The 13,184-nt window shown below is 40.7% G+C and overlaps 1 protein-coding gene across 4 annotated transcripts in view; it reads right to left on the reverse strand.

The window, feature by feature from the left end:
• The window catches only part of IFT54 (intraflagellar transport 54), an 89,849-nt gene that overhangs the window by 14,858 nt on the left and 61,807 nt on the right, over positions 1-13,184 (reverse strand). For all 4 annotated transcript variants that reach the window (XM_088135530.1, XM_025170985.2, XM_088135531.1 and 1 more), the window contains one exon: positions 3,031-3,145. In XM_088135530.1, coding sequence (XP_087991656.1) covers positions 3,031-3,145 — 115 coding nt within the window. The remainder of the gene's footprint in view (positions 1-3,030; positions 3,146-13,184) is intronic.

Consider the following 13,184-nt stretch of genomic DNA (forward strand, 5'->3'; position numbering starts at 1 on the left):
CCTTCTGTTCTATGAGTAGCCATTGCTTTCATCTGTGCAAATACAGTACTAGATTCTGTTCCATCATTTCTTCATATATTGTTTGCTATGAAAGCATTTATATACCAACAAATACACCAATAAAAACAAAACAGCAGAAACTAAGGCAATAATAAAGCTCATATAAATTGATAAATTAAAAGTCAGTAATACAAACAGAATAAACAAATATTGATTAATAAAACAAATCTCCTGGAAGTGGTAGGTCTTAGCAAAGATATCGGGCATATCACGCTCGGGTGAGCATTCTGTACAGCAAACTCCATTACAGAGGAAGCTTTCTATGTAGCTGCTCCTCACATCACTGGGGAGAACAGCATCTGGAAAAAAATCTCTGAAGATGACCTTAATAACTGGCATCTTAACATTTGAAAAAAGGCATTTTTCCAGATAGATAGTTTAAAAAAATTTGGTTGCCAGTTGCCATACTCACACCTGATTATCATCCCATTGACTGAAACATCTGACTCTAATTTCCCCTTCAAATGAAAGTGATAATCCTAGATGTTCACATACTTTTGCCACAAACAAATATATAGCTTTGGATTATTTTCTTCAATAAATAAATGAACAAGTATAATGTTTTTGACTCATTTGTTTAATTAGCTTCTCTTTATCTGGTTCTAGGTCTTGTGTGGAGAACAGATCACATTTTAGGTCATATTTATGCAGAAATATTGAGAATTATTGAGAATTCAGTAGGGTTCACAAACTTTTAAGAGCCACTGCGGCAATGTTTTTGCTCCATTTGACTTCAAACCATCCTCCCTTTAGTTGCCCTCAATCTAACTATGTACCATGGTGAAAAGGAGACTGATCAAAAGGATAAGGGTACTTGGGATCAATCACCAGGTCATCTCTGTATTTCACAAGTAGGTGAAGGTTTTTATAGAAGTTTCAGCAAGAAAATCTCCCATGGACTTCAGATATTCATCAAATTCTGAGGACAGACCAGCCTAATATGTTTCTTATATTTGTCATGAACAAGAAGTTACAATTTTTTACTTAAACTGATCACCAGAAGGTAGTATGTGACCAATTTTGTCCTCTTTGGAACTCTTCAGATGAACATAGATCTTTTTATCTGGTTCAAACCTAGGTCTCCTTGTACATGGAGACATGACACAATGTAACATCCATATCTCTCTGCTCTGAGTTCTTAAGGTTAGGTATACAGTGGGGCAAAAAAGTATTTAGTCAGCCACCAATTGTGCAAGTTCTCCCACTTAAAAAGATGAGAGAGACCTGTAATTTTCATCATAGGTATACCTCAACTATGAGAGACAAAATGAGAAAAAAAATCCAGAAAATCACATTGCTTGATTTTTAAAGAATTTATTTGCAAATCATGGTGGAAAATAAGTATTTGGTCACCTACAAACAAGCAAGATGTCTGGCTCTCACAGACCTGTAACTACTTCTTTAAGAGGCTCCTCTGTCCTCCACTCGTTACCTGTAGTAATGGCACCTGTTTGACCTTGCTATCAGTATAAAAGACACCTGTCCACAACCTCAAACAGTCACACTCCAAACTCCACTATGGCCAAGACCAAAGAGCTGTTGAAGGACATCAGAAACAAAATTGTAGACCTGCACCAGGCTGGGAAGACTGAATCTGCAATAGGCAAGCAGCTTGGTGTGAAGAAATCATCTGTGGGAGCAATAATTAGAAAATGGAAGACATACAAGACCACTGATAATCTCCCTTGATCTGGGGCTCCATGCAAGATCTCACCCCGTGGGGTCAAAATGATCACAAGAACGGTGAGCAAAAATCCCAGAACCACACGGGGGGAGCTAGTGAATGACCTGCAGAGAGCTGGGACCAAAGTAACAAAGGCTACCATCACCAGGGTACCTATGTCACCAGGGACTCAAATCCTGCAGTGCCAGACATGTCCCCCTGCTTAAGCCAGTAGATGTCCGGGCCCGTCTGAAGTTTGCTAGAGAGTATTTGGATGATCCAGAAGAGGATTGGGAGAATGTCATATGGTCAGATGAAACCGAAGTAGAATGTTTTGGTCTAAACTCAACTTGTCGTGTTTGGAGGAGAGAGAATGCTGAGTTGCATCCAAAGAACACCATACCTACTGTGAAGCATGGGGGTGGAAACATCATGCTTTGGGGCTGTTTTTCTGCAAAGGGACCAGGACAACTGATCAGTGTAAAGGAAAGAATGAATGGGGCCATGTATCGTGAGATTTTGAGTGAACACCTCCTTCCATCAGCAAGGGCATTGAAGATGAAATGTGGCTGGGTCTTTCAGCATGACAATGATCCCAAACACACCGCCTGGGCAACGAAGGAGTGGCTTCGTAAGAAACATTTCAAGGTCCTGGAGTGGCCTAGCCAGTCTCCAGATCTCAACCCCATGGAAAAAACTTTGGAGGGAGGTGAAAGTCCGTGTTGCCCAGCGACAGCCCCAAAACATCCCTGCTCTAGAGGAGATCTGCATGGAGGAATGGGCCAAAATACCAGCAACAGTGTGTCAAAACCTTGTGAAGACTTACAGAAAACGTTTGACCTCTGTCATTGCCAACAAAGAATATATAACAAAGTATTGAGATGAACTTTTGATATTGACCAAATACTTATTTTCCACCATGATTTGCAAATAAATTCTTTAAAAATCAGACAATGTGATTTTCTGGATTTCCCCCCCCATTTTGTCTCTCATAGTTGAGGTATACCTATGATGAAAATTACAGGCCTCTCTCATCTTTTTAAGTGGGAGAACTTGCACAATTGGTGGCTGACTAAATACTTTTTTGCCCCACTGTATATACCATTCTAAAGATAGCTGCAAATATTCTATCTTATGTTAACCAAGACTAGAAAATGTCTCAATTTCTAGTCCTCATCATTCAAGGGCTAGACTTAAATAATTAAGTGGGAAGCAACCTACTGAAATCCCACAAAGAAAATGAGAGAGCAAACAGTGGACAACACATTAACGTTTTCATATTTAAATGAGAAAGCACATTAACCAACCATTGTTAGCTCTGTTATTTCAGGTAGCTGCTGTTCTGCTTCCACTACAAACTGGTCATCCTCTTCTTCTTCTTTGTCTATAATAACATTTGATACTATTTTGGCACTGCCATTTCTATAAGAAAATAAGGATAGAACAATAATTCAGGTATTAAATTGTCATGGATAGTCATTTTTAAAGTAGAAAATAAATCTACTTAAAACAGCCAAAATTAGGCTATTTCTAAAAAGCTGTAAAATTCAAGGATTCAACACCCTAAAATGGAAATTAGAGAGAAATTCAAAACATATTATTTTATTCTCAAATAATGTATTTTCCATCTGGCAAAGGAAGATCTACATCCCTAAAGTAGATGAGTCAAACTAAACCAAATTCTTATTTTTTCACTGTTTCTGAGTCTTCTGTCTGCTACTACCACTGGATATGATAGCTTTCTACCTGCCTTGAATGACCCTCACCTTGTGCAAGCAGATGCCAGCAAAATGCTAGCAGCCCTAGAATCATACAGTTAATTCACTGAATTCACTGAAGATGTTACCTAGCCAGGTAATCAAATATTTGCAAGGAAACAATCAAGCTCAGAGGACCCCAAGGACTCCACTCCATCAACATGGGGCTGGTAGTATTCTTGTAACTTTGTAAATAAAAACTACACAAGTTACTATGTTTCTGACAGCTTCAAAATTAACTAGTCACAGGTTGATAAAACTAATAAATATACTTAAAGATGGAGATGCAAAGTATTGCATCCAAAAGTACCCAACAGAGGAACTATGATGTTATGAGTTATAAAATAGAAATGGCAGATTTACATTACTTCTTAAATCTAGTCAGCTTATATTTTATTATTATATATTTTATAAATAGGGAGGGCTACTGAGGAATCCCAGGTAAGAAGTTCCCTTATGAAATACTGTTAAGTGAATTACCAATCTGAATATATAAAATGGGTCATTATGGTAAGTGGAAAACACAAAAAGATGCAATCACTTTTGCGAAGAACCTTGCATGCTAGAAAGGGTACCAAAGAACTTTGAGATGAAAGCATAGCAATGGGATGCCATCCTTATTAAGTTAAATGATCAATCTAAAAAAATAGTAATCTCAAACATGAAAATTGGAAAGCATATACAATATGTGAACCTTCCAGGTTATTTCCAAAGAATTCACTAATGCTAATGAAAGGAAGTTTGTAAAGAAGTATTTAGCTTCCCAATGGAAAGTTCATTTCCATTTCTTTACTGTCACAGATAAGGTAAAGATGGTATATTGATATTCAGATATACTATTAATCTGTTAACTACGTTCTATGTTTTGCTAATATTTTTATTGTAATACTTTGATAGAAAGATGATAAACTATCTAATACAGCCTACATTGTTAGTTAAAATGAGAATGAATTATACTTTTTGACCCACAGAATGATTTGAAAATAAAATACTGTACTGTAACCTGTAATCCAACCCTATACCATGAATCATTTATAGGTGATAAGCAATACTCTGAATTGGACCTGGAAGTCTGCTAGGAGTTAGTGCAACTTGCAGAGTAGCAGAGTTACATGGGTGAATGGAGGCACACTCATAACTACATTCTGGACCAGTACAACTTCCAAGTGGTTTTAAAGGGTAGCTCCATGTACAAACTACTCCACTTTGCAATAGTTTAAATGGGAGTAACCAAGGTATGAGTGACTGTGAGCAGGGTCTTCTGGTCCAGGGATTGGATGTAGTTGGTGCACAAGATGGAACTGTGCAAAGGCCCTTCTAGCCATGGTTGCCACCTGCTCTTTGAGCAGGAGCTAAGAGTCTTCAGCACAAGAAGCGTTCTATAGAAAAGAAAATGTGGGCAAAGAAAAATGATTTGGTAGTATAGGAACAGGGAGAACTTAAGATGAAGTTAAGGGAACAATTGACAGCAGAGGGATTTCATTTTCAATGGTTTTCATATGCACAATTAAGAGAAAGATTTAATATAGACAAAAAGGTAACTGGAATTAAGCAACACAACACAGAATTTGAAATTGAATTATGTACAAATGATTAACATGTGATTTGTATAAAAAGCTTGTATAAACTTTTTTTGAGATTTGAAAGGGAAAAAGAACAAGTTAAAAGAGTGCATGATAAAATGGGCTTTTGATTATAATATCTGTATATTGGCTCAATGGGAATGAAGGACTAAAATTCACACTGTGTTATAATTTGAGAAAGAACTTTTATAAAAAGTTCCATTGGTATACCGTTGGTATATGACACTAGAGAAATTATCTAAGATGTATAAAGATACTTCTAGTCAATGTTGGAAATGCGAAAAACATGAAGTGACATTTTACCATGCATGGTGGACTTGTGAAAAAACAAAAAAATATTGGATACAAATATATTCAATGATACAAAGAATTTTAAAGATCAATATTCAGATGAAACCAGAACTTTTTTTATTGGGACTTATTGAGAGCCAATTAGGAAAGACTCATAGAATACTGGTTTTGTATATGGTAACTGCAGCAAGTTTATAATATGCATAATGATGGAGAAACACTGAAACACCCACAATGGAGGACTGGATTGTGAAGATGGTGGAATTTGCAGAAATAGCAAAATTGACCTGTTTGATCAGGGATAAAACAATTAAGTACTTTTATGAAAGACTGGAAACCATTTATGGACATTTGCTGAAAATGGAAAAAATGAAATGGTGATTTCTGGATTTGCTGATTAAAAAGGGTTGAATGTGGGATAGAAGGGAACTATGTAATGTAAACTTAAAGAGGGAGGAGGGATAAGAAGTTTGTAACTGCTGTAAAGAAGATCGGAAGTCGTTTCTTTAATTATTTTTCTTTTTTCTTTTTCTATCTATACTGTTTCTTGCACCTTTTCATTTATCTTTTTCTTAACTTTCCTTTATGTATTTTCAAGTTTATCTTTCACTTATGTAAAAATCTTTAAATATATATATGTATCTAAATCTATATCAGGAGCTGAGGGTCTAGTAGGATCCCCAAATTGTGCACCAACTGTTTGGGGACTACTACCCCATTCAGAGCCACAGATAGCAAATCCCCAGCTTAAGGAGATCCCAAAATCCACAGCCACTTAGTCTTACCAAGGTTGACCCTGACCCTGTTCCTCCCTACTGAGGCCTCTACAGCCTCCAGATATTGAGAACACACCTTGATGGGATCAGCTGGCCTGAGGTGGAGATGTATAATTGGGTATTATCAGTATACTGATATTATCTAACCTTGTGTTGTCGGATAAGCTCACCCATCTGCCTCATGTAGATGTTAAATGGGAGCAGGAAGAAAGTAGAGCCTTATAGAATCCTTTGCACATTAGGAATTTAAGACTGGACTTCTTCTTCACGCTAACACTGACTGGAACCAACCCTGGAGAAGGGAGGAGAACCACTATAACATCATGCTTCCCACTCCCAAACACCTAAGTCCGTCCAGAAGAATATCATAGTCAGTGATATCAAAGGCTGCTGTGAGTTCAAGGAGGTTCAGGATGGATGCACCTGGACCCTCCAGAAATTAACAAGTGTGATCAATACCATCTCAGTACTACAACCAGGTTTGACACCTGATTAAAAGGGGTCCAATAACCTGCTTCCTCCATGGGCCTTGAAGATGCAGCCCAACCACCTCCCAACAATCTTTCTCAAGATGGTGAGGTTGGAGACGGGACAAAAATTACCCAATACTATCGGGTCCAAGGTCCACCTAGCTTTTTTAAACTAAAAAAAAGGGGCACTGTCCAATCCTACTATTCTCCCTGGTACTACTTTGAAAGAAGAGTGCTCTCCATATTGCTAGAAGCTTAACTGCACTGATGTAAAACACTCCATAAATGACCAGAGACCTCAACCTGTAATATCTGAAATGTGCTTTCCAACTGCAGATGGAAGCATCTTTGTGCAGGACCAAGATAGTAGTCATGGAGAAAATGAAATTAGGCCTGCAAAGCATAGTCAAGCAGCAGAAATGGGAGGTGACAAATGAACCAAAACTAAAACACATTCACAGCTGCCATTTAATCATGTAGATGATGAACAGGTGGAGATGGAGTTGCTAAGGATAATGATAAGAGATTTTGTTTAGCAGCTGAAAAGCTCAAGTTTTCCAGTAGTCCATTAGCCTTGGGAAGAAAAGGGACTGAACTACAGTAAGATGGGTATTTGGGATTCACACAATCTGGAATTATAATAATAGAATCAAAGTGTTAGAAAGGATCTTGGGGGTCTTCTAATTGAACTCCCCGCTCAGGACAGGAATCCTGAGACTATGCCAGACAAATGGCTGTCCAACCTTTGTTTGAAACCCTCCAATGATGGAGCATCTATGACTCCAGGAGGCAGGCTGTTCCACTGCTTAACAGCTCTCATGGTCAGGAAATCACTCTTAAGTTTGGATATTTCTCTGTAAGGCTTCCAGCCATTGGTTCTTGTTCAAGCACTACAGAGAACAAAACTACACCCTCTTTCCTATAGATGCTATAGATGGTACTTCTTCGTTTCTTATTTATTTGTGCTGTCAGACTAGAGAGCTGTAGATGCTAATTTGCCTGGACCTCATACTAGAAGCCCCAAGACCTCCTCCCTAAAGAGGGAGTGGGGTTGTAATTTTGTACTGCAGTAGTTATTTGCAATCTGAGAATTTGCTTTGAAAAAGGCAGGACTCATTTATGGAACTTACCACTCCCTCCCCCCAATGATATCTCTGAAATGAGATATCATTTTAGTGTCTCACTGAATTTCATCCATTGACTGATGATCATGAGAACTATATCTACTAGATTATTAATATTCAAACCCTATTTTTCATAAGCTTTGAGCACTTGTGGAATGACATCAAAAGCGTGAGCTTTATGTTCCAATTACTAACCTCTTTGCATTTTTATTAAGAAATGTAGTAAGTTTAATTCCAACTGGTCTTCTAGTTCTCACCTCACTGTGAGACCTCAGTCAGTAGTTTTTATAGCTGGGTTTTGAACTTCCCTATTCACTGCAATGTATTTAAAGACCTCCTAATCAAACACCATAAAATGGTGCCCCCAACCCTTGCAGATGAGCCTGAAGGCTGGCATTATCAAATGTTGCTGAGATCTAAAAGGATGAAGAGGAACCTACTCTACAGGTGAAACTCGAAAAATTAGAATATCGTGCAAATGTTCATTTAAGTAAGTTCATTTAAGTAAGGCAACTCAAAAGGTGAAACCAATATATGAGATAGACGCATTACATGCAAAGCGAGATATGTCAAGCCTTACTTTGGTATAATTGTGATGATTATGGCGTACAGCTTATGAAAACCCCAAATTCACAATCTCAGAAAATTAGAATATTACATGACATCAATAACACAAGGATTGGAAATAGAATATCGGACCTCTGCAAAGTATAAGCATGCATATGTACTCAGTACTTGGTTTGGACCCCTTTTGCAGCAATGACTGCCACAATGCGGCGTGGCATGGATGCTATCAGCCTGTGGCACTGCTGAGGTGTTATGGAAGACCAGGATGCTTCAATAGCGGCCTTCAACTCTGCTGCATTGTTCGGTCTCATGTCCCTCATCTTTCTCTTGGCAATGTCCCATAGATTCTCTATGGGGTTCAGGTCAGCTGAGTTTGCTGGCCAATCAAGCACAGTAATCCCATGGTCATTGAACCAGGTTTTGGTACTTTTGGCAGTGTGGACAGGGGCCAAGTCCTGCTGGAAAATGAAGTCAGCATCCCCATAAAGCTTGTCTGTGGAAGGAAGCATGAAGTGCTCCAAAACCTCTTGGTAGACGGCTGCATTGACCCTGGACTTAATGAAGCACAGTGGACCAACACCAGCAGATGACATGGCTCCCCAAATCAACACAGACTGTGGAAACTTCACACTGGACTTCAAGCATTGTGCATTGTGTGCCTCTCCATTCTTCCTCCAGACTCTGGGTCCTTGGTTCCCAAATGAGATGCAAAAGTTGCTCTCATCAGAAAAGAGGACTTTGGACCACTGGGCAACAGACCAGTTCTTTTTTTCTGTAGCCCAGGTAAGACGCTTCTGGCGTTGTTTGTTGTTCAGGAGCGGCTTGACAAGAGGAATACGACATTTGAAGCCCATGTCCAGGATCCGTCTGTGTGTGGTGGCTCTTGATGCACTAACTCCAGCCTCAGTCCACTCCTTGTGAAAGTCCCCAACACTTTTGAATGGCCTTTTCCTGACAATCCTCTCCAGACTGCGGTCATCCCTGCTGCTTGTGCACCTTTTTCTTCCACACTTTTCCCTTCCACATAACCTTCTATTGATGTGCTTTGATACAGCACTTTGGGAACATCCAACTTCTTTTGCAATTACTTTTTGGGGCTTTCCTTCCTTATGGAGGGTGTCAATGATGGTTTTCTGCACAACTGTCAGGTCAGCAGTCTTTCCCATGCTTGTGATTCCTACTGAACCAGCCTGAGAGACCATTTAAAGGCTCAGGAACCCTTTGCAGGTGTTATGGATTCATTAGCTGATTAGAGTGGGACACTTTGAGCCTAGAATATTGAACCTTTTCACACTATTCTAATTTTCTGAGATTGTGAATTTGGGGTTTTCATAAGCTGTACGCCATAATCATCACAATTATACCAAAGTAAGGCTTGACATATCTCGCTTTGCATGTAATGCGTCTATCTCATATATTAGTTTCATCTTTTGAGTTGCCTTACTGACATAAATGAACATTTGCACGATATTCTAATTTTTCGAGTTTCACCTGTAGGTCTTAATGAAAGCCCCAATTTACTTATTTATTTATATTTCAAATTTGTCACCACCCATCTCATTGCAGAGTGACTCTGGGTGGTTTACAGTAAAAAGAATAAATATTAATTGAAATAGAATAAATATGAATTAAAATACATTACAAAAAGGCTTCCTATATAAATAATAAATAGATTCAGGGAGCGTCTTCAAGGTGCTAGCCACCCCCAGGGCTGGTGATATCCCCTCTTGCCCCACACGAGTTGGCAGAGCCAGGTCTTCAGACCTTTCCAGAAGGCCAGGAGAGTGGGTGCCCACCTCACCTCTGGGGGAAAAGTGTTCAATAGAGTGGGAGCAACAGCAGAGAAGGCTCTCCTTCTGGGCCCCGCCAGTCAACTTTCGTTTGCAGACAGGGTCTGCAACATATCTTCTCTGCCTGACTGGGTGTAATGGGGATGAGACAGTCCCTCAGGTAACCTGGTCCCATGCCATGCAGGGCTTTAAAAGTGATAACCAATACCTTGAATTGGACCCAGAAGGAAACTGGCACCCAATGCAGCTCCTGCAGCAAAGGTGTTATGTGATATCCTTGGAGCACCCAAAATTACCTGCGTGGCTGCATTTTGTACCAGCTGTAGCTTCTGGATACTCTTCAAGGGTAGCCCCATGTAGAGCACATTGCAAAAGTCTATACAGGAGATGACTAGGGCATGAGTGACTGACTGGAGGGGCTCCCAATCCAGGAAAGGGCATAACTGGCACACAACACAAAGTTGAGCAAAGGTCCTCCTGGCCACAACTGCCACCTGCTCCTCAAGCAGGAATCGTGAATCCAGGAAGACCCCCAGATTCTGCACCAGGTCCGGCTGGGACAGTGCCACCCCATCCAGAGCCAAAGATGGTAAACTTCTGGATACAGAGGAGCCCCCAACCCACAGCCACTCTGTCTTACCAAGGTTCACAGCTGAAGCCTGTTGCATCCCATCCAGACCCCCACAGCCAAGGGAGGTCACAGCATCACTCAAATCACCCAGGATGGAGATGTATAATTGGGTATCATCTGCATATTGATGATATCTCATCCCATGGTGGCGGATGATCTTACCCAGTGGTTTTATGTAGATGGTAAGGCACCTCACAAAGGAGGGGCCACAGACTGGACCTCTCACTCCTTATCAACACTGATTGAGACTGGCCTTGAAGGAAGGAGGCAAACCAGCAGAAAACTGCACCACCCACCCCCAACTCCCCAAGCTGACCCAAACGGATACCATGGTTGATGGTATTGAAAGCCACTGAGAGGTCAGTAAGAGCAAAGATGGATGCACTACTCCCATCCTGTTCCCACCAGAGATCATCCAAGAGTGCGACCAATGCTGTTTCCATCCCATATCTGGGCCTGAAACCCAACTGAAAAAGGTCCAGATAATCTGTTTCCTCCAGGATCCTCTGGAGCTGCAATGCCACCATCTTCTTAACCACCTTCCTTAAAAAGGGGAGGTGGGAGACTGGATGAAAGTTGTCCAATATGGTAGGATCCAGTGATGGTTTCTTGAGGAGGGGATGCACCAATGGCTCTTTAAAGGCAGCCAGAAATGCTCCCTCTCTCAAGGATGAATTTACCATTGCCTGGACCCACCCACATGTCACCTCCTGAGCTGCCTTAACCTGCCAGGAAGGGTATGGTGGCATTTATAGACCGGAGGACCCTGTCCACATCCTCGGTCCCAACAGGATCAAACTGTTCCCAGATAACAGGGTAAGCACGATCCCCAGGCATCTCCTAAGGCAATGCCCCACATTTGGCATCTAACTGGGAATGGATCCGAGCGATTTTATCCTCCAGATGCCCAGAAACTCAGTGCAGCCAGGCAGGTGGGCCACTGGGTCCTCCTTTCCCAAAAGAGATCGAGTGATCTTAAACAGGGTGGATGCAATAATAGCGGAGAAATATTGGGATTAATTAAGATCATCCACTGAAGTTTTCTGTTTTTCATTTCTGTACCATGACTGAACCTGAATCCTGACTGTAAAGAATCTGGATAATCTGTTTCACGTAAAATCCCCTATAGTAGAGGATTATGGAGATAATCTTTATGAAGGAATGAAAGAATCATTAAGAGAAAATAAACAACAACTGGGAAAGGTGCGAGGGAGAAACACAAAAGAACCTTGCCTTGATTCTGTTTGGTATAGGAGGGGGCAGAGGGAAACTCTGGCAGGAGTCAAATTTGTGTTATTTTATGCTATAACAATAGAATTCCAGAAGTCCTTACGTTGTCTGTTCCATGAATTGATCTACCTTAGAGAATTGACAGTCTCTCCACCACCTTCTCAAAAACCTTCTGTAAAAAAGGAAGGATGGAGACTGGACAACAGTTATCTAAAATGGTCAGAACCAGGGAAGGCTTCTTCAGGAGAGGGCACACCATTACTTGTTTCAAGGTAAACAGCATAATCCCCTCCCCTAAAGATCACTGATTACCTCCTAGAACCAACCATTCACATCCTGCATGGCAACCAAAGGAACCAGGACATGAGTCAATTCCACTGCTGGTGGAGTTCAAGCCATGGAGGCTTCTATCTATTTCATCAAGTTCTATAAGCTCAAAGAAATCCCAGATTACACACAAGATGCTGGTTCATTCACCAGTTCATTCATGGACTCTGCCTAACTAGTGTTCAATTTTGAGTGGATATGGTGACTTTCCACAAATTCCAAATTTCATCTGGCATGATTGTTGGTGCTTTGTTCTATCCATCTTTCCCCAACAAAGGGGCAATCATGAACAGAATTGCTGGGCAGGACTGTGTAGGCACAATAAGCAGAGAGAAGAATTGATGCATTGCCACTCTTATTGCCGTTGTGTAGTCTTGAATATTAGTTCTTACAAGTGTTTAGTTGGGTCCACTTTGGTCTTTTGCCACTGTTACTCTAAGTGTCTTTTCAGTTGCTTCATTCCCCTCAGGTCCTCAGTAAATTGAGAGCTACCTAGGGTCTATGACTGGGCAGAAATCTTGCTAGGTTTCTAGCAAGATTCTAGATCAAATCCCCTGACCAACTCTGTATTCAACAGGTCAACCAGAGAAGAGAGAGAATTTGGGGGGAAAGTTCCTAAGAAATATCTGGAAACCTTCTGAAACCATCAGACACTTGGAGACAATAATTCTAATTGGATCTCCACCCTTGCAGAGATTCAGGGTTTTGTGAACTAGTTTCACAAGGAAGTGATCTGACCACAGGAGAGCTGTTAGTGCTCCAGCTTCTCATCTGCTTCAAAGTAAAGACCAGTGTTTGTCCTTCTAAGTGAACTGGGGCCATGCTTCTTGAGATAAGCTCATGAACACCATGCGTTACATCAGATTATCCCCTTAGGGCAATGGAGGCTGAAATACCATGGCACAAGCAGCCTGT

This window comes from Python bivittatus, unplaced genomic scaffold (genome assembly GCF_059951505.1).
Source record: "Python bivittatus isolate LINGU-HERP-01145 unplaced genomic scaffold, Pbiv_v1 ctg000200_np1212, whole genome shotgun sequence".
NCBI classification, from domain to species: domain Eukaryota; kingdom Metazoa; phylum Chordata; class Lepidosauria; order Squamata; family Pythonidae; genus Python; species Python bivittatus.